The sequence below is a fragment of the Microtus oregoni genome, unplaced genomic scaffold (genome assembly GCF_018167655.1).
Source record: "Microtus oregoni isolate MIOR12 unplaced genomic scaffold, Mior012 000015F_ref0000493, whole genome shotgun sequence".
Lineage (NCBI taxonomy): Eukaryota > Metazoa > Chordata > Mammalia > Rodentia > Cricetidae > Microtus > Microtus oregoni.
The window spans coordinates 41052119-41074757 of record NW_024543074.1 but is presented as its reverse complement, the minus strand read 5'-3'; the positions used below and the strand labels follow the sequence as shown (position 1 = coordinate 41074757).

Here is a 22639-nt window from a genome sequence, read left to right as displayed (position 1 = left end):
TTTCCATTTGTATATGCATCCGGCAGAATGACAGACCTAGCTGCCTGGAGAGAGAGAGGATGAAGATGAGGAGAAGAGAAGGAAGAGAGGGAGGAGATAGAAAGGGAGAAGAGAAAGAAAGACAGGGAGGTTCGGAAAGAGGAGGAGGAGAAGAAGAGAAAGGGGAAAGTGAAAAAGAAACAGGAAAGAAGGAGGAGGAGAGGGAGGGAGGAAGAAGAAGGAGGAAGAGGAAGAGGGGAGAGAAGGAAGGTGTATTGAAGGGAAGGAAGAAAAGAGAAGCAGGAGAAAGAGGTATAGGCAGGCTAGATGTGTGTCTGTGTATGTGTGTGTATGCACGCACTTATCTGTGCATATACCATACACACGTGATTGCTGTGTGCTGTGCACACATGTGTGCATGTGTGTATACATCTGTGTGTGTTCTGTGCATATATGTGTGTGCAATGTTAGCTAGGTCATTCTGTTGTCCCAACCCTTCCATGATTCCCTGTTGCTTTTCGAACAGTCTCCACTGCTTGGGCCTGGCCTTCATATCCTCTGCTACTTAGACCTGCATGCCCACTGCTCTCCCAGGTGAGCCCACTGAACTCGCCTATGTCAGCAGCCTTTTGCCTCCACAACAGGGCTATCATCCTCCTTGACCTGGGAGGCTTGGGCAAGCCCAGGCATCTTCCCTTCCACACACAGCATCCCACTGCAGCCTTGCACTTCTCTGAAGTCGTCTGTCACCTGCTCACTCACCCAGCGCTTCTGGACTGTGAGTCTGTGTGATCCGCGTCTTCTCAAATGATGTTCTTAGGGGACGCACCCTCTCCTCAATGTCTCTCCAGCTCTCTCAACATGTTGCATACCACGAAGTGTTTCAGCTCAGAGCCTTGCACGTAATTGGAATTCAATAACTTTTCTGAAAGACCTTGGACAAAGTATTAATAACCTGCTGATATTTAGAAATTGATCTGTTGTGCCCAAGTTGAGACCCCCAGAGAGACCACCATCGGAATCCAGTCAAGTCCAGAATGCAAAAGCAAGGTTTATTCAACACGCTCTTCAGCCAGGCTGGGGCTACACCACTACTCGACACAGCGCAGTAGGGAAGAGACCTCTTCATCATTTGGGGTTGACATTATATAAGCAAAAACCACAAGCCAGGTTTACTCAGGGTCAAGGGGGTTGGTTTTTCTGAGTACAGGGTATGGACTACTTCTGTATACCCTCTGTGCATGCTCCCAAGCCTCCCTCAAGCAGTTATTTTCTGCTCCTGTCTAGACCACAAAGCTGGGTGTTGACAGGGGGCTAGCTGCTAGGGACAGTTGGTTTGCACTTTTGCAAAGGTTTCTGTTTCCAGCTAACTCTTGATGCTCCAAAGTTTCTTGAACCCTGTACCTTAACCAGCTGCTGATCAAGCAAAGTTTCTTAAAGTTTTTCCATGTCCTTACAAATCGTGTTTACCTTGAGCATGACTTGGTATTGTAACAATTAGAAGACCAACAGGAAATGGAGGGTAGTGGATTTCCCAGGAAGTGAAATCTGGAAAGGAAAATGTAGGAATGTTAAAAATGAGGGTAGTATTTAATCCAGTGGCTCAAACTACAGTTTAGACTAGGTTTGTAGAAATAAAGAGTTAATATTTAAGGATGTATGGATTGGCTGTGAAAACAGCTGCAGGGAATTCAATTCCTCAGCCCTCACTTTCATTGTCCTATACAGTTTCGATAAATAAAGAGCTGAACTTTTGTCCTCCCAGAGGGACAATTCCTGGGCTTAGTCACCACTATAAGGAGGTCTGCTGGGGATGGAGAGAGGACCTGGGGTGCATCTTACATCTTGATGCTTCTGCCTACAGCACCCCAGACTCTGGTACACCGATCAGTGTGTCATCACACCCAGCTCCAAGATTCCCCCTCAGATTGTGCCTTTGCCTTCTTCTCGTTAACAGATCGGTTACTGGAATGAAGACGATAAGTTTGTCCCTGCAGCCACCGATGCGCAGGCTGGAGGGGACAACTCCAGCGTCCAGAATAGAACCTACATAGTCACCACGATCCTCGTGAGTATACTCCTTCTTCGGGTTTACCTGAAGCTCAAGCTAGACATACCCAAGCACACCCCACTTTAGCTGCCAAGACTATGCCATAGATGGAGAAGATGGTAAAGCTAGTCAGTCACAGCCATGCTTGCTTGCATGCTTGTCAGCCCAGTCAGGAAGCTAAGGAGGGAAGAGTTCCAGGCCAGCCTCTGCTATATAGTGAGACTGTCTCATAAGACAACAACAACATTTGTAATCGCAATGGTAATAGTAATAATAATGAAACCACAGAGACAGGGGAAAGGCCTTGATTCTTGTTTTCCCTCAGCATCTCTAAGATCCACTTTCACCCAGCATCCTTGGATAAGCCACATCTGATCTTCTGAGCCACTTGTACCATATATGAAACACAAAGGTGTCCCTAAGTTGTTCTAGTTTCTGTATGTGCCTCCTTCAGCAGAAGCCACATTTTCCTGCAGATTAACACACAGAGGACACAGAAGGCTGCTGTGGTCCAATAACTTGTGAAAAATCTAAAATCTATTCAGAGGTACCTTTAAAAATATATTGCAGAGGGCCTGAGTTCGATTCCCTAGGGGATCTAACATTCTCTTCTGACTTCCTCTGACACAAGGCACACATGCAGCATACAGACATACGTACAGGCAAAACACTCATGCACATAAAATAATTTTTTAAAAAATTACACAAAGAACATAATTTGAAAAGCCCTGTTACTGTGATAAAATATTCTTATTTTTAACAGAACTTGTTTTATTTTTTCCAAGAAATTTATAATTGAGTAAGGAGCAGAAACCTAGGAAACGTATTAAGGGGTTAGAAAGACTCGTCAGTGCTAACCAACACTGGAAGCATCCTTCTGTGCCCGGTCAAAGTCCTCCCCACTCGCAGCCACACCCATAGGCCACACCCTCTGTCTCCTTTCTCCACCAGGAAGATCCTTATGTGATGCTCAAAAAGAATGCCAACCAGTTTGAGGGCAACGACCGCTACGAGGGCTACTGCGTGGAGCTGGCTGCGGAGATCGCCAAGCATGTGGGCTACTCCTACCGACTCGAGATCGTCAGTGATGGCAAATACGGAGCTCGGGACCCTGACACAAAGGCCTGGAACGGCATGGTGGGAGAGCTGGTCTATGGAGTAAGTGTCTGGGGTACGGGAAGGACAGAGGAAAGAAGGCATTTGCTAGCTCGGGGGCTCTATGCATAAACTGACTCCCAATTAACAAAAAGTCATCGACTGTCTTAAGACACGGGAATCCAAATCCCTGGTCCTAATTCCCTCAGCCTAGCTCATTGTCTGTCATTTCAGTTGACCATCGTCCAGCACAGGTGACAGCGTAGACAGCTCCAGGGTCGGCTCTCTCAGAGCAGATAACAAAGCTCGTACTAATCTACTAAGAGGCACGTGTGGTTCCCACCGAACCTAGATGCATCTTGATCCAAGCTCACTCTTTTCTGTAATCTCTTTTACAACTTCTGGTCATCCAGTATCCCCTCATGTTTTGTTCCCTTGAGCTTCCTCTGCCATCCTCCACCTCTGATGCCCCTTCCAGAACACTTTTCCAAGTCCTCTTTCTGTCCCCGCAGAACAGGTGAGGCTTGCCTTCAAACTGCCCCGGCTTCCCATTCTAGAACCTCGTCTCTGCTCCTTTGTAGCTCACTCTGCCTCAAGGTGATTTGTGTGCTCAGAGCAGGCCCAAGCCATCTATGTGGTACACCACACTTAAAGCAAACCCCTTGGCAACTACTGCAAAAAGCATCGATAAATTGAAGCCGTCTTGAGCAGGCACTGAATGGCTAGTGTTGTTTGCAGTGTCTGGGGAGTCGTGAGAATCCAAGGCTCCCAGACCTTGCACATGGCCTAGGGTCAAAGAGACAATGGTAAAGAGCAGTTCAAGAGCAGAGGACTCAGAAGTCTAAATTACATGGTCCCCAGAAGAGACTGCAGAGATTTCTAGCCCTTCTGGGTGTGAAGAACTTGGAAAACAGTTATATTGACATAGAGACAGAGAGCTGGGCAGCCAGGGAGTTCCTAGGTATAAATGGCAGGATGGTAGGAGCGGCAAATAGGGGGAGGTCAGGAAAACCCTAGGTTGACCTCTCTGGGTGGGATTGCACAGAGAAAATTTTGAGTCACAGATGACAAGGCAGGAGTGTGGGCTGCCTCAGTCAGCACCAGGAGATGATGGCAGCTCTCAAGTTGAGCAGCAAGGGCAATAGAAGGGCAGAGACCGTGGCTCAGTTGACAGAGTCCCTGTCTAGCATGCACGAGGCCCTGAGTTCAGTGCACAGCACTGCATACCCTAGACATGATGGTACACATCTGTAATGCGAGCCTTCCAGAAGTGGGCACATAAAGGTCTGAAATCTGGCTTCTTCCTGGATGAGTTTGAGGCCAGCCTGGGCTAGAGAACTTATCTTAGAGAAAACAGCAAAATAACAAAAGTCAGTTGCTGTACGGTGCAAGAAAGGGACCATGGAGGTTTCCTTTATAGGACCTGAAAATGCCAGCTGCATCTTTGAGCTGAAACTCATGCTGAGCCTCAGGTTGACTCAGGTGATGGTCAGATGGAATCGGTCACTTTCGAGGATTGTGAGTCTCACAGTCTCACGTCAGGGCAGGAGGATTCATTATGGCCATGAAGTATATACCTGGCCAAAAGAGGAAAAGAGGGCACAAAGAAGGTATTCTAAAGAAAAGTGGCTTTCAAGGCCACTTGTGAAGGTAGAGACTGGGTTGGGAAAAGCCGTCCACATCTCCCTTTCTTCTTCCCTTGATGTCTCTCACTTTGGAAACTCTGTCAATGAAGCAGAGAGCTGGATGGGCCCTGCTGCATCTGGAGGCTGGTTTCCATGGGAACTTCCTCTGCTCTCTTAAGGTCATTGCCATGGCAATTGCTCTGAACTTCTCACCTTCGCCAATGTTCATCTTCGCCTTCACCTCCTGTATTGCAGTTCTCTTTGTCAAAAAGACCGTGGTCTGGGCAAAGCAATATGTGACCATCCCAAGGGCACAACCCCAGTGCCAGCAGCTAATGCAGTAGCTCATCCACCCTCCAGCGACCTGGAGTCATCGCCATAGGCTTAATTTTAAGCCTAAGGTCTTCTGCCCTTTTCATTAGACCTGTCCCTCTGCCAGGGAAAACCGATTCCCAGGGAAGTCATGTTGAGCATAAAACGATTTACCTTTATCTTGAGTTCATCTTTCCCGATTCATTCCTGAGAGAAATGAGGGATGTTAGGGAAATATCTATCAACCACGAACCACCAGTGGGATTTAAAAGAAAAAAGAAAGAAAGAAAAAAAACAACTTACAGGACACTAAACTTCCTGCTCTGTGAAAGCAGGGGCCGCTAGGAGTCTGAGAGTGTCTGCTCTCTCTCTGGCTCTTGCCCACAGTAGTAACTAGCTCACACACTCTCGGATTCTCCGTGCCATGCTTAGTGCTGTGCTCATCTGTCACGTCCTCATCTCAGCCCCGTAAGGTGCAGAATATTATTTCTGCACTTTGTAGAGAAGGAAACAGAGGCTCTGAGGTTAGCTGATTTGTTGAAGGATACACGGCCAATAACAGTGTTCACAACCCAAAGTTCCGTCTTCTGTCCTCCACTAGGACATCTGCATCTGTAAACATCATTCCATCCAAACCCTAGGCTGTGAAGCTAAGAGGAACTGAGAAATGAGCCAGAGGCATTCTCAGTGAGGGGGGTCACATGCTGCAGATGAGTCTGTGGCTCCTGGATGAACCTTTGGGACCATCTCCTTGTCTGTCCACAACGGGAGCGGAAAGAGTAAAACCTGCAGACAGACTCCTGGGGTTGAGTTCCAACCCTGCCATTCTCTGAGCTGCAAGGCTCCTGTAAACCCCTTGACTCCCCCGAGATCAGCTCCCTGAGAGGATGGGGAGTATTTGCTGCAGGCCTGTGGAGGGAATGCTGACCCACAGAGTCCAGCTCTCAAATTGTCTCACCGAGACAATCTTCTGTGGTTCTTGCCCCTTTTTGCTATACTCTAGCTGTCTGGTGTGTCTCAGCACTGCCCAGGGACAGATGAGCAAGCCTTGCTTGCGCTCTTCCCTGCTTTCCAACAGGCTAGGTTTAGCATTCAAACCCTGAACACTTTTGTAGCTTCTAGCAATCTTCCTGGATTTTGTCACTACCGGGTTCCTTCCTCTTGGAATACTGCTCCCTACTAGAGCATCAGGCCAATTCTGTCTTTTCTGCAATGCCACATTAACATGTCACTTCTTGCAATCCCTGGGTTCCCAGCTTGATAGACCCCTCCCCTTCTCCTGCAGTGTCCCATCTGCCTTGGAGGCTTGATAAGTGTGCCCTATATATATGTGTGCGTGTGTGTGCGTGTGTGTGTGTATGTGTGTGATATGATAACCTCTTCCACAAGCTTATAACTCTTGAATGTGGGGGACCATGGTTTAACTCCAGCTTCCATCCAAGAGCTTACACACAATCGTTCCATAAATGTTTATTGGGTTCACTTTGCCGTCACCCTCTCGCTTAACCAGGATAATCTTGGTTGTGGGTAAAAGAAATCCGATGCAAACTGGCTTAAGCAAACAAAACAACTGCCATGTGTTTCTAGAGATAGAGGGATATATTGACACATTTCCAAGAAGTCCAGTGTAAGCCCTGAATTGAGGGACCCAAACGGCAGCCTCTGGGGTCATCCTTTGTGCAACTCAGGGCAGACTCCAGCTCTCATGGTAAATTCTCACTGAGCCCCATGGGTCTCGGGCATCCCCAAGTAACTCTCTCGGGCCTGGGAGTAGGGTATGATGAGGAAGGATTGTATCTACTTCCCGAGGTAACCAGCCCAGGTACCTGGCCTGGATGGGTCTCAGAACACAAGAAGGAAGCCTGGCCACTGGATAAACACAAGCTGCAGCCAGCCCCTTTCTTCTGGAATGAGGATGGCAAGTGGAGCTGTCAGATAGTGGAATGAACTCCTCTGTCAAGTAGCAAGCTATGGTCCATTTCTCAGAAATACTTTCCAATGTCTGAGCCGTTGGACTTAACAAGGTCCTATGCCATTTCTATATCATTTAAGATAAAATATATTCACTAAGCACTTGCTAAACAAGCATGAGGAGCTGAGTGTGGATTCCTAGCATCCATGTAAAAAGCCCAGTGCTGTAATGCATGCCTGCAATCCCAGCTCTGGGGAGGGGATGCAAAGCCAGAGGACAGCAGTGGCTCAACTGGCCAGTCAATCTAACCAATCAGTGAGGTCCAGGTTTAGTGAGAAACACTATCTTCCCAAACAAGGTGGAAAGCAATTACACACACACACACACACACACACACACAAACACACACACACACACACACACACACACGGAAGACAGAAACAAGAGAAAGAACTGCTGAGCTCCACTGAACCTGATTTGATTTGATCCTTTCAGAGAGCAGATGTCGCGGTGGCCCCCTTGACCATCACCTTGGTCCGGGAGGAGGTCATTGACTTCTCCAAGCCATTCATGAGTTTGGGAATCTCCATCATGATTAAGAAGCCACAGAAGTCCAAGCCGGGTGTCTTCTCCTTTCTTGACCCTCTGGCCTATGAGATCTGGATGTGTATTGTGTTTGCCTACATCGGAGTGAGCGTCGTCCTCTTCCTGGTCAGCCGGTTCAGCCCCTACGAATGGCACAGCGAAGAGTTTGAAGAGGGACGAGACCAGACCACCAGTGACCAGTCAAATGAGTTCGGCATATTCAACAGCCTCTGGTTCTCTCTGGGAGCCTTCATGCAGCAAGGATGTGACATTTCTCCCAGGTCAGTTGACTCTTTTTAGCACCTTTACTTAATGTTATAATGTTCTTGAGATGAAAAACTATTAGAAATGCAAGAAGTGGGGATGAGGGCTGGGGAAGTAGTCGGTAGGCAAAGTGTTTGCTGTGTAAATATGAGGATCTGAGTTTGATTCCTAGAGCCCATGTTAAAAAGCTGAAAGTGATAGTATTCACTTGTAATCACAGGACTGAGGAGGCAGAGAAGGAGGATCACGGGGCTTACTGGCTGGCCAGCCAGGATCCGTGAGTCTCCTGTCCTCCTGAGAGTTCTTGACTCAGAAGGTTGGTGGTTCCTGAGGAGGAATGGCACGTTGACCTCTTTCCTTCACATACATGTGCACATCACACACACACACACACACACACACACACACTGAGAATTCTTTCCAGATCTCATTGCATCTAAGTTTCTACTATTGTATTGGTCAACTGTTGTTTGCTTGTTGTGGGCTATTCTGGATGTTTCTATGGTTAGGCCTGCTGTCTGCTGACTGGATGATGTGCTGTCTAGACACAGGCATTGTGACTGATGATCTGGAGATGACAAGTACGGAGGAAGACTGGAGGACGGTTTGGTACAACCAGCGTTCTCTGAGCACCTACATTGGTCCTAGCAGGGAGACACCCTCTAACTGAATGCACACAGAAGTAGATCAGAACTCCCAAGACCCTGCTTTCACAAAGTTGCCAAGGCCACGCTGCCCTGGTGACAGAGCTGAGCACTGTCCCTGTATAATGGAGCGCTGGATCCAGCACATACCCCCTCTGTGGGGCATTGGCCAAGTCACTTTATCCAGACAGACCCTGGCTTTCTTTTCTCAATGGGAAAGAACTCTTCTCTTTCTGGTTCTGCTTTTGAGGAGAATTCTAATTCCAGCAGCACTATAAACTTGCTCCTTCTGGTTCATATATTCAGAACCCCAGAGCCCCCACTTTTGACTGTTTTGTGTATTAGACTTGCCCATACAGTTTATTTTAGGAAAATACTTTTGAAGCCATGAGGAAGTATATAATTGAAGGGGGAGAAAGACACAGTTTGAGAACTACCAACTAACACCCAGGTTCACTGACATCTTTTTTTTATGTGTAGTATTATTTCGGCTACATTCTAGAATGTTTGCACCACATCCCCTCAAGCTGACCTGGTGAGAAAGATAACATTGCTGTGTGGTCTACTCCCGTGGCCTATTCCCGTGAGCTCCCTTGTGTCTGTCACTCCCTTGTAGTTTACCACATCTCAATATCAGTCAAAGAAGCATGGCTTGGACTTTGGCCTCCAGGGATCTACTAAAGTATTAGCGCATAAATTTCAGCTCTCGTGAAAGTGTCTAGAGGCATATTTACCTCCATCTGTAATTTGCATTTGAGTGTTAATGAGCACCAGTGTTCCTAATGGCTTCCTAACCAGCCTTCCCCAGAACTCGCTTTGTCTGACTTATAATTTGGAAAGCCTCACGGTTCACCGTTTTAATCTTGTTTTTCTTTAAATAAGAAGACAGTCGGGGGGGGGGTGATGTGGGCGAGAAGGTGTGAGACTGGATACTCAGCCAGTACTGGCAAACACAAGGCGATGATAGAAGAAACCAAGCAGGGGAAGGGCGTGCTCAAAGATAAATCCAGCCACTGGATAAACAGTGAGAAGAGATAGCTCTGGATGGGTCGGCGTAATGTACAAACACGGGAACATGCGCACAGTGAGAGCTTGCTCTACTGTCACTTCCGTTAGAGGCAGACACTTGCCACTCACCGGCAGCCTTGTGGTCCAACTGCCAGTGTTTTCGCATCTTTCCAGGGTCTCGTGTGCATATTTCACAAGCTGGATCCTCTGTCAGGCACAGCTTTGTTTAATCTATATAAGTTTGGCAATGGTTGTCCCAAACAGAATGACAGTGACGTATGCATTCACCAGCTCGCCACAGCCCCTCCTGACCCGCTTCACTCTCATGACTTTGGCAGCCCCTCAGAGTGTCTGTGATCTATGAACGACAGGAAGTACAGACTGTATTCTCATGGCTTCTGAGGGACCCACTGGAATGTCTTCTTCAGGAGGGCACTTGGTGCTATGAACTTTCCTCTTAGAACTGCTATCATTGTGTCCCATAAGTTTGGGTATGTTGTGCATTTTCGTTAAATTCCAGGAAGTCTTTAATTTCTTTCTTCATTTCTGCCTTGATGCAGCCATTGTTCAGTGCGAAGTTGTTTGGTTCCCATGAGTTTGTAGGCTTTCTGTTGTTTCTGTTGTTCTTTAATCCGTGGTGATTGGTGGGATACAGAAAGTTACATCAATTCTCTTGTATATGTTGAGGCTTGCTTTGTGACTGCGTATGTGATCAGGTTTGGAGAATGGTCCATGAAGTTCTGAGAAGAAGGTATAATCTTTTGTGTTTGGATGAAATGTTCTATAGATATCTGTTAGGTCCATTTGATTCATACCATCTGTTAGCTCCATTATTTCTCTGTTTAGTTTTTCTCTGGATGACCTGACCATTGGCGAGAGTGGGGTGTTGAAGTCTCCTACTATGAATGTGTGGGGTTCAATATGTGATTTAAGTTTTAGAACCTTTCTTTTACAAATGTTGGTACCCTTGCATTTTGGACATAGATTTTAAGAATTGAAATGTCATCTTGGTGAATTTTTCCTTTGATGAGTATGAAATGTCCTTCTCCATCTACTTTGATTAATTTTGGTTTAAAGTCTATTTTTTTTTTTTTTGGTTTTTCGAGACAGGGTTTCTCTGTAGCTTTGGTGCCTGTCCCAGAACTAGCTCTTGTAGACCAGGCTGGCCTCGAACTCCCAGAGATCCGCCTGCCTTTGCCTCCCGAGTGCTGGGATTAAAGGCGTGCGCCACCACCGCCCGGCTAAAGTCTATTTTATTAGATATTAAAATAGCTACACCTGCTTACTTCTTATGTCCATTTGCTTGGAAAATCTTTTTCCAACCCTTTACTCTGAGATAATGTCTATCTTTGATGTTGAGGTATGTTTCTTATACGCAACAGAAGGCTAAATCCTGTTTTCACATACATTCTGTTAGCCTGTGTCTTTTTATTGGGGAATTAAATCCATTGATATTGAGAGATATCAGTGATCAATGTTTGTTAATACTTGTTATATTGGTGATGGTGGTGGTAGTACTGGATGTGTGTGTATGATTTTTTTGCTGGTGTGCAATTATTTATTGCCTGTGTTTTTCTGGGTGTAGTTAACTTATCCTTGGGTTGGAGCTTTCCTCCTAGTGCCTTCTGTAGGGATGGATTTGTGAATAGATATTGTTTACATTTGACTTTGTCATGAAATATCTTGTTTTCTGCATATATGTTGATTGAAAATTTTGCTTAGTTTAGCAGTCTGGGCTGGTATTTGTGATCTCTTACAGTCTGCAAGTCAATCTATCCTGGCCTTCTGACTTAGAGTGAGGTATAATTCTAATAGGTCTGCCTTTACATGTTACTCGGCCCTTTTTCCTTCGCAACTTTTAATAGTCTTTGATTGTTCTGTACATTGAGTGGTTTGATTATTATGTGGCAAAGGGAATTTCTTTTCTGGTCCAATCTATTTGATGTTCTGTAAGTTTCTTGTGCCTTTATAGGCATGTCCTTCTTTAGGTTAGGAAATTCATCTTCTATGATTTTGTTATATATGCTTTCTGGGTTTTTTGCTGGGATTCTTCTCTCCTTTTTCTAATCCTATTATTCTTAGGTTTGGTATTATCATACTGTCCCAGATTTCCTGGATATTTCATGTTAGGAATTTTTTTAGATTTAACATTTTCTTTGACCAATGACTCTATTTCTTCTATTGTATCTTCAATGCCTGAGATTCTCTCTTCCATTTCTTGTGTTCTGTTGGTGATGCTTGCATCTGTAGCTACTGTTCACTTACCTAGACTTTCCATTTCCAGAATACCCTCAGTTTTGTTTCCTTTATTGCTTGTATTTCCATTTTTTTCAAGTCTTGATCAGCTTCCTTTACCTGTTTTGTTATTGTTGTTGTTCCCCCTTGGCTTTCTTGGCATCCTTTAAGAGAGTTTTTTATTTCCTCCATTTTTTGTTTGTCTTTTTCTCAATTTCTTTAAAGAAATTTTCTCATTTCCTCTTTAAGGACATCCATCATCTTCATAAAGTTGGTTTTTAAGGTCATTTTTTTGCCCTTCAGCTGTGTTGGAATATTCAGGTCTTGCTGTTTTAGGATAGCTGGACTCTGGTGGTGCCATATTGCCCTGGCTTTGTCGATTTTGTTCTTACACTGTTGTTTAGGCATCTAAGTTTGGGATGATTATAGATCTAGGTGCTGATTTCTGAATTTGTCTTTGTTGAATGGGTATTTTGTTCCTTGGTTTCTGTTTCCTTTTTGGTCTTCTGCTCTCTGTGACCTGGATTTTTGGCAGCTGGTGTGATCTCTGATTCAGTAGGGAGTCTCTGTCCAAGCTGGGGGTTGGACTTCTGGTGGCTAACTGGCTTTTGCTGCAGCAGGAAGCCTCTACCCGAGTTGGTGAGTGGGATAAGGTGATGAGGAGAGGAGTGGGGATGGGGATAACTGAGTGAGTGGAGGTGGTCCTCGGGTTGGCTGTCTGTCTGTGGTTCTGATGGCAGGTGTAGTCTCAGGTCCAGCACTGGGTCTCTGCCTGAGTTTGCCTATCTGGTCTTCCAGTTTGCTTGGCCTGCCCCTGTTCTTCAAACTGTCATGGCCTGCACCAGTTCTTCCGATTGGCGTGGCCTGGTCCTGGGCAGCAGCTGTCTTCCTGAGTTGGGGCTGGGGGCATAGCAGTGGGATGGAATGGCAGTGGGGCAGGATGGAGGTGTGGGGCCATGGAATGGGTCTTTGGGAATGGAATCTAGGGAGTGGGACAGTTCAGCAGACAGGCAGGTCACTCACCTGTTCTTCTGACTGATGTAGCCTGCACCTAAAATCTGTTCTAATAGATATTTTGGATTTCTTTTTCCACATAGAACATTTTGAGAGAGAATATATTGAAGAAAAAAACAAATCATCATAGACAAGATTTATTTTTAGTTCTTCCCACTCTCCTTCATGCATCTTTCACCCCTATTTGCAGGCTGCAGCATCCATTTATCTGACAGACTGAAGACGCGAAGCCACAGTGATGGTGGAGTCTGTGGTTAGGAGCCCTGGCTTCCAGGAACGGGTAGCCTCATGGTGTAAGACATGCATTAAGCAAGGATGGTGGTTACATCACACACACACACACATGCATGTACACATACATGCACGCACGGTAGATGTCTCATGAACAAAATAAGTCTCCTGTTAACTGTGTGTAGTGACACACACCTGCATTCCCAGCAGTCAGAACACCAAGGCAAGAGGATTGCCTCGAGTCCAAGGCCATCCTGGGCTACATCATGAGCTTCCAGGTCAGCCAGGGCTGTAGAATTAGACCTTGTCTCAAAAAGGGGCTGGAGAGATGACTCAGTGAGTAATGTGCTTGCTGCCTAAGCACGAGGACCTAAGTTCAGATTCTCATCATCAACACTGAAAAAAGCCAGGCAAAACAACCCAAGCCTGCAGCCCTAACAATAGGGGCAGACCCTTGCAGGTTTCTGGCCAACCAGTCTAGCTAAAACTGTGAGCCCCAGGTTTATTGAGAGATCCTGTCTCAAAAAGTAAGGTAGAAAAATCATTGAAGAAGACACCTGATTTCAACCTCTGCACCCACACACATACTTACAAGCAGACTGTCATCAACTTGTGCACACACAGAGAGGCATACACCACACACAAGACACATTCCCCCACAAACACACACATATGCATGTTCACACACAGGCATTCACCACATAAATCTACCTGCATTTACACACATGCATGCACACCCACATAGGCATGTACACACAGGCATAAACACATTGAAGCACATACACACACACAGATGCATGCACTCTCGGGCATACACCACACACACATGCATGCAGAAACACAGGCATGCGCACACACACAGGCATACATCATCTACACAAATGCATGCACACACACACATGCATGTACACATATGCATACACACAGAGAAACAGACATGTATACAAAAACATATACCTCACACAGATACACACATAGGCATACACCACACACATGCATACACACACATACATGCATAATGACGTATATGCCACAGATACATGCATGTACATATACACACAGGCATAGTCCACACAGTCATACATATACACACACAAAGGTACACACCACACACAACAACAATAATAATAAGCTTGTTAAAGTAAGTGCTAAGGTATGGGGAATTAAAGTGTCTGGAGACTGTTTCTCTGAGGACCTGCTCAGTAAGCAGGCTCCGGCCTGCCCAGAGCTGAGAGACATGATAACCAAGGGCAAACACAGGCACACAGGCTGCTGGAGAAAGGCTTCCCGCCTTAGGGCTCCCAAGGTCTCGGAGAACAGCTTGTGCCTCTGGCTTATGGTAAATGAAGAGAACAGAGGTGAGAGACAGCACTGAAGAGGTGGGCCAAGGCCAGATGGCAGAGGACCCCTGGCCATGGCATCGATGTGGGGTGTTACTCTAGATCAATGGATAGCCAGCCCGTTAGGGCGCATTAAGCAAGAGAAAGGTTGATTTGCATACTTAAATACCATCTGGGGAGCTATGAAGGAAATGAACTGGGGCAGAGAGGAGTTTAAGGCAGACACAGAAGGACCAGACCAGAGGCTTTCCCAGCTGTCCAGGGGAAATGATGGTGATAAAAATTATAAGGGCCGTGGTCATGGATACAGACTGCCCAGGGTTGACAGGAGTTGATGATGGAGTGGATACATGAAGCTGGGAAGACAGAGGATGTGCTGACAGACACCAGAAGGAAAGGGTGTTTAGAGACTGTGGAAGGCCGGCTCCAGACAGTCAGCCCCAAATAGGTTCTTAGGGCTCTCCCTTCCCCACTGTCACAGGCAAGCACTCTGAAGTCCGAGGAGGAGGGAGGTCTTGATGGGTTTGGTTTGTAGGTTTGTTTTTCCTCTAAGGTGGTATTAGGGGTTTATCTCCACTACCAACATGATAAATTCTAGAATGACTTGGGAGATGGCCCCTGGCCATGCCTGTGAGGCTTGTCTTGATTAATAGAGGTGGGAAGACCCTGTGACTCACTGTGAGTAGCACCATTCCCTGAGCTGGAATCCTGGACTGAATAAAAAGAGCGTGAGCTGAGTACCAGCACCCACCACTCTCTGCCTTCTGATTGAGTTCAGTGGAGCTGCCTCGGCTCCCCCTGCTGTACCTTCTCAGCATGACAGACCACACCCAAGACCTGTGATCCAAACTAAGCCTTCTCTCCTGGAAGTTGCTTTTGACATGGTATGTTATCCAACAGGATATGCCACTAAGACAGGAAGTGCCCATGGCCTGTGATATTCACAGCATCCCACCCCGCTTACATACAGTCTGAACCCAGGTCCCACTGCCTGCAGCTCTCTTCTCAGCCTCCCCACCCCCGTAGGTTCAAGTAAGCTTAGCTAAAGAGAAGAGGGTGGGCAGGAAGGAAACGGGAAGTTATCATTCAACCCTCACAATGCTCCCTTTTATTCTGATCATATACCATCTCAGCATGGACACTATCTCCACCTGGTGAAGATAATTACAGCCAGCGAGAAGTCACAGGCGGCAGGGTAATGGCACTTTAGGGATGTCCCAGAACCCCGTATCATGCATTCCCTCCCTCCAGCTCATTTGCTTGTTGGTGGCCCTATAAACGACTCACCATGGGAACAGAGTGGCTAAGGAGGAAAGCCAAAAAGCCAACCAATGACAGCCTGATCACTGTGTTCCCAGGCTAGCTCCATAGCAACCAGTTTGCCACCAGCAAGGAGAGATGGGAGAAACCCCCCCTTTCCAGCTCCTCCTCTCCCTCCTTCCCTGACAGGCAGAACCTTACAAGCCCATTTCTCTTATTTCTCCCGAGGTCACTGGAATGATGGGGGCAGATAGGGAAGTGGGGTATTGATAGAAACAGGCTGAGACATCAAGATCTGTCTGTGTTGAACCTACAAGCCCCTGCTGAGGCTCCAGGTTAATTGCTGCAAGGGACATTGTCACAAGGCTCCAAGGACAGAAGTGAAGAAATGTGTGGTCCACTCTGTAGGTCGCTGGACTGGGGGTAGGTGATCAGCTCCTCCACACGCAGGTCCTCAGACCTCTGAACCCAGAAGTTCTGCAGTCAGGTGGGTTATTCTGGGTATTTCATAAGCCTCTTTCCGCCTTCCAAAGAGAAAACCTCAGAACCAGATTCTGTCCGGAGAGGACGAGCTTAGGAATTCAGGAAACAAAGCCTGTGAGGCAGCCAGAAATGGTGCCAGAAAGCAGCCTAAGCTCAGACCTCAGGGTCTGTCTCTGCCAGATAAATGCGGCCACAGATGCAAATACTTCATCTGAGGCCAGGAAAGGCAAAGGCCCTGACCTTTTCCTGGCTGTGAGGAAGAGCACACAAAGTGAGGTGACTCCCAAGAGCAAAGCCCCCTTCCACGGCCTCCCTCTTGCCATCAGTGAGGAACACCAGCATGCAGGATGGGCACAAGATATGTGATTGTAAATTCTTGGCCAGTGTGGTATAAACATGGACTGTTTGGGGGCACCAGGGTATGTACGGGAAGATGGCAGAGGTTAGGTCCAAGTCGGTGTTGTTCGTGTGTCTCGGTAACATTTGCTGATCACCCAGTGCAGAAGCAGTTTTCAGGAAATTGGTAACTGATGAAAATATTTCAGCTAACTGGAGGATAGACAGTGTGGCTACATCCACCTATGAAGTGGGGAACCCCCCCAACTATCGTGGACAGAACTGCATAAGAAAACATGGCATCCCCATGAATCACACTGCACGGCAGATTACAAGAGAAGACTTTGCCACATTTGATTATATACTTGCATGGATGAAAACAATCTGAGAGATTTGATAGAAAAAGTAATCAAGTTAAAAACTGCAAAGCTAACAGTGAGCTACTTGGGAGCCATGATCCACAGAAACAACTCATTGTTGAAGATCCCTATTATGGCAATGACTCTGACTTCGAAGTGGTGTACCAGCCATGCCTCAGGCGCTTCAAGGCTTTCCTGGAGAAGACTCACTAGGTGGTCCTGCCCACCAACACTGAGCGACTCACTCACCAGAGTCATGCCCAAGGGTGGTTGGTGCCAGTCCTTAACCCTGTGCCCCACCTGTTTTTTCAGCTGACTTTACTGTTTATCTTTAAAACATTTGTAGGTGGAAGTTAGGTGTACGTTCAGAAGGGTAAAAGTATTTGAGTAAGACAGTGTGAGGTTTGGCTGAGTAGTCTTAGACTAATTGAAACTTTCCTCTCACCTTGTCCTAATTAGAAAATAGTGGAACAAGGAAATAGTGGAACGGAACAAACTAGAACCCAATAAAGTAAGAATGACCTACAAGGTCTGGGTCAGCCTCTGAGCCCAGCCAGCCTGGGTAGTCTGGTCTTACTAAAGTGTCTGCATGGCCAGAACCTAATGATGCCATTTGCTTGCCTTATACCTCTCTACCCTAGACTCTTGTGACAATAACTCCATCCATCTCAGCTGGAAGAATTTAAACTCAGACACACTGAAGGCATTTAAATATCTGAAAGAGAAGAGAAACTGGATGTGATAATACAGGCCTGCAATTCCAGCAGGCCATCCTGGGCTATACAGTGAAGATAGGAGCAACAGATGTAGGAAATTAGCATGGTTATTCTTACTTAGTTTTTGTCCAGTGTTCTGTGGCTCCTATTTGAGCCCCTTTGCCTCTTAATACAAAGGGGGGGGGGGCGTGTGCTTAAACAGTGGTCTGTCTGTAGTGTCCCTCCATCAGCGTTGTAGAGAGTTACCGGCAAGCATAAGTCATGCTAGTGCATTGCAGGACAGTGACCTCAGATTCATACGGCTGTATGTCGGAAAAGAATGTGAGTTAAACTGGGAAGTTAACAAATCCACCTGACATAGAAAAAAATTACATAGACTGTTTGAGGTCTCCCCCATCATGGGGGTTGTGGAGGGGACCCCAACCCAGGGCTGCTTCACTTCTCCATCTGAAGCTGCCCATGGATGAAAAAGCCAGAGGCTGAGCATCCTGCTGAGAACTGAACCAGCCTCCTAACTCGGAGGAGAAGGAAGAGTCACTGCCTTCCACGCTCTCACAATGGCCTGGAAATATTCAAATGGATGTCGGGGCTCTGGATAGAAGTCTCTGCTGTCACCCCAATTTCCTCGCTGGAACCGGAGCTCCAGTCTTCAGTAAGAGCGAGGCAAAGCTTCTTTCTTTAGGTAGCTCTGAGGGTTTAAGGTGTGAGAAACAAAGACCCTCACTTCATACTAGAGATTCTCATTTCATAGTGAGAATTCTGGAGACTTAGAGAGCTGAGATTGAGGTAGTTTCTTTTAGAATTCCCCCAAAGCCTAGAATAGCAGACAGTAGTACCAAGAGCAGTTTTTAATGTCTGAAACCCGCACCCCCCCCCCCCACATTCTCATTGGCTGAGGGATCATGAGGACACACTCTTAGCCACACTCTAGCTCTGTCCCGTGTTGTGTATGTCTGTCTTCTAAACAAAACCAGTGTCCGTGTTCTCTGCATTTTACACCCTGTTTACTTTAAAGCTTACCAGATGTTAGTAAGCTTTGCATTTGCGGATTGGGTGGCTTGGCAGAATCGGAGTTGGGGGATTGGATAGACTAGCAGGCAGGCTACAGCAGCAGCAGTCTGGGGTTCTCTCTTCGTTCATAGTTAGCTCTAAGCTGGCTCAAGGAACCTTGGAAATGAGCCATCATATTTTATTGTTAACACACAGTTTGAACGGTTGAATGGAAGAAGAGACATTTTTTTATCCCACACCAGCATCACAACAGGTTGTTTTCTGAAAGTTATTCTAAGAGTGGCTGTGTCCTTAGCACCTGCTGTGTGGCAGGTGTGGCCAGGTGCTGCAGCGTATGTCACTGAAAAGGTGGACTAGCATCCCTCCCTTGGAGCTCCTGGTGCAGTCCAAGGAGGTGGGAAGCAGACCTAATGGGAAGGCACCCAACAGCATCAGCCCAGTTTCATGGGGTGGAGTCTGGCTTTCAGGGATGGACAGAATTCGGCCAAAATCATGAAGAAAATCAGAGGGTAAGTTCGACAGCACAGGGTGGAAGGCATGCTTGGAGTCCTTGCTTTTCCTGTGCTGTGATCAAATGCCCCACAAGAAGCAACCTAATGGAGGATGGGTTTCACTGAGCTCACAGTCTGAGTGTCCAGTCATCAGGACGGCAAAGGCGTGATGGTGGGAACAGCCTGTGACCCTCTCCTTCCACCTAGGTGTCCCCATCAGTTAGTACTCTGTGAAAATGCCCTCATAGACACCCCCAAAGGTGTCCCTCAGGAGTTCCCTAGACATGTCCTGACCCAATCAACTTGTCAATCAAGTTAACTTCTGCAGCGGTGAACTGTGGGTGCACACGTCGGCAACAGAGGGTGGCTCCTGCCTCATCCTGGATGCTCTTCACTGTAGGAATCTATGGATCAAATGCAGCTGAGCCCACAGTGGGCTTGTGGGTCTGGAAGAGCTGTGTTTGCATAGATTGCATGCTGTGTAACTAGTGCATTTAGATGGACTTGCAATGTTGGGCTTTTGTATTTTTAAAAAATAACTCTGCTCCATTTTTTTTGTTCTATGTGTAAAATATGATTGTTTGTTTTTATTTTCTTTCTCATGTATTGGAAAAGTCAGGCTATGCGTGGGAGCTGCACTAAAAGAAAGCCAATCCCATTACTCTGTGTCCTGGGCTCTACCCGGGGGCGGCTAAGTCTGCCGGGCCCACATTTTCCCTGATCTGACCCTTTGTTGCTTTGTGAGCCTTCTCTGGAGATAATAGTATCTGTGATCAAGAAGCCCAGTGTTTTGGCTGAAAGAAGTACTGAATTCCAGACAGAGAAAAACTAGAACACAAAGGTAGGTTCAGTTTCCTGTAAGGGGGTACTGATAGCTCTACTTCAGCACGAGGCACCACCATCCAACTGTGGCAGAAGAGTTTCTGCCTTGCCTGCCTTCCCCAGCTTTGCTTCAGAGATGTGGAAGGTGAATAAAAGCCCAGTTACACGGCAGACTATGGGGAGTGTCAAGGACACAGACACAGAAGTCACACATCTAGATCATGGCTGCAAATATGCACCCTGGTAACCTCAGAAGAGGCTCCTCCCAGTGAGGAGGGCAGTTACTGCTGGGACAAGCAGGGAGTCCCATCTTGAGGGAGAGGCAGGATCCGTGCCATCACAGGCACTAGGAACAGAGCACTCAGGGACACTACCTCAGACCTCTGTCAGTCCACGGGTCTTACAGTCCCCTGATGATCCCAGCATGTCTGAGTTCTCATCTAAAGTTTGCATCCTCCTGGGTGTTGGCTTCTGCAGGGCTCCAGTCAAGCAAAATGTCCCTTCCCAAGGGCCCCAGGCACTGTGCTCTTACAGGACCTTTGGTGTGAGGGACCTCTGCTGGGTTTCCCACTCAGCTCCTCCCCCTCTATAATGCTGTGTGTCCCCTTCCCCCTCATGACCTTAAATACCCTTCTGAACCTATGCTTTGCACAGATACCTGTGAACCTGACCCTCAGACTAGGACCAATTGACATTAATATCAGCTCTACACTTTACTAGCTGTGTACACTTAAAACATAAATCTCTGTGCCTTGGTTTCCCCATCTAGAAAATAGAGATATTAAAACCTACCTTAATTGAGATGCTGCCCTAGCTTGCCTCTCCATTGCTGTGATAAGACGCTGACCAAAAGCAACCTGGGAATGAACGAATTTATTCCAGCTTACCTTCCACATCATAGTCCATCACTGAGGGAAGTCTGGACAGGAACTGAAGCAGAGATCACAAAGGAAAATTGCTCACTGGCTTTCTCCCCATGACTTTCTCAGTTTGCTTTCTTACACCCAAAACCTCCTGCCCAGGGGTGGCACTGCCCACAGCAGGCTCCCCCAACCCTGATATCGATCATTAATCAAGAACATGCTCCACAGACTTGCCTGCAGGATACACTGTTGTGGGCAATTCCTTAATTGATAGCCCCTCTTCCCAGATGACTCCAGCTTATTTCGAAGTTGAACCGAAGCCAAGCAGCACCGTGTTGCAGGGTGAAATTACGCAGTTCCCGGTGAGGCCAAGTTCTTCCTCTGCCAGGACTCACACACAGTAAATACTCCATGTACTGTGTCTGTCATTGTCACCTGAAGCCTCTCTGCTTCCATTTTACACTCTTGAGCTCTGAATTCTAGTCACCCAGTTTCGTGACCTAAGGAAACAGAGACTGGAACCTCTTCTCTGAGGCTCCCAGGAAACTGTGTATGAGGAAGGCATGGAGATGTCTGCCTGTTACCCCATGACTTGGGGAAGCAGATGGGAGGATTGAGAGTTCCAAGTTAGTGTGTGTGGCAGAGTGAGACCTTCTCTCAACGAAAACAAAGAGCCAGGCAGAGGCGCTACAGGTTCCAAACACCCAGCATGCTTGCTGGTTGAGTGCAAGCCTTTCCCAGGACTGGGTCATTGCTTGCATTTTATGCAGAAAGCAGTCGAAGGAAGAGACTTCCAAGATCTTACCAGCCACCTGGGTAACTCAGGACAGCACAGGATGAATCTGAATTACCGCCATCTTCGAAGCCCAGCAATCCTCCTAACAATAACTGAGGAATCCCGGAGTCTGTTAGAATTTGTAAAAGAAAAACAGCTCTTCTACAGCATTCTTCTACAATATTCCTGAAGTCTGATTTCTCCCCCTCCTTTCAAAACAAGGTGGGGGAGTCACTTTGCTTTAGTTTTGGTAGTCCATTAATATGTGTATTTATGATACAACATATTATTATATGTATTTACTGTTGTTTAAAAAACTTTCTTCTGAGGGAGGGGAGGAGGTGTTGGGGAGTATATTCCATCTCCACCAAGTGTGAGGGCAGCATGCACCCCTAGGGGGAGGGAGATGTTGAGACAGAGCAGAAACGAAGCCATTTTAGAGACACCAGCCTCTCTTCTCTAATGTAGCTATTAAGTGACTGTCAGCACAGGAAGGGTCCTGCTGTCCCAGCCCAGGGCTGCTGAGGACATACTTTGAGCTCTCGTCTTTAGATGTGAGGTGGATAGGAAACCATTAGAAATGGCTTTAAAATTAAGGAGTTGGAAATAATAATAGAACACACGTCCTATGGAAAGATTTGTGTGCACATAATCAGATATACATAGAAGAATGCTTATCTTGCTGTTGTTCGACAGAGCTAGAACTAGCCCACATCCATCAGTAAAGACCTAGCAGAAAAGGGAAAGTGACAGTCCCTAGACTGTGGGAAAGCACACAGCTATTAAGGTAACAGTGCTGTGTAAGGACTTTGGGGGTTCTGGGCTGAGAAGCAGAGCACACTGGTAACAAATTATAGACTCTTGACATGGCCTTGTGCTGTCTCTCTGGAACTCAGCAACAAGAGAGCTGAGCTCTTGAGGGCCACTGAGTTGGGTCAAGAGGCTTTCTGAGAAGAGAAGCATTCTCTGGGGTGAGGAGAGGCTTTCTGGAATTAGGGACTGTTCCTTGAAATATGAGGTAAGGTTTCTACAAAAGCAAAGAAGAGGAGGCATACCTTCTAGGCAGATGTCTGTGAGCAAAGGCACCGAGGTGGCGTATGATGAGCAAAAGAACCTGTTAAGGCATTCCCATCCCCTCCATGGCCTCAGAGTTTATCGGTTAAATGATGCATGCCATATCATGATATCTGGGTGCCTGTGGCATACTATAAGGCCGTTAAGTGACACCT

At 46.8% G+C, this 22639-nt stretch overlaps 1 protein-coding gene and 1 pseudogene across 2 annotated transcripts in view; both read left to right on the top strand.

Moving 5' to 3' along the window:
* Positions 1–22639, top strand: part of Gria1 (glutamate ionotropic receptor AMPA type subunit 1) — a 311889-nt gene that overhangs the window by 225478 nt on the left and 63772 nt on the right. For both annotated transcript variants that reach the window (XM_041665038.1, XM_041665037.1), the window contains exons 9-11: positions 1937–2047; positions 2981–3187; positions 7469–7839. In XM_041665038.1, coding sequence (XP_041520972.1) covers positions 1937–2047; positions 2981–3187; positions 7469–7839 — 689 coding nt within the window. The remainder of the gene's footprint in view (positions 1–1936; positions 2048–2980; positions 3188–7468; positions 7840–22639) is intronic.
* Positions 16471–16945, top strand: LOC121456666 (annotated as a pseudogene).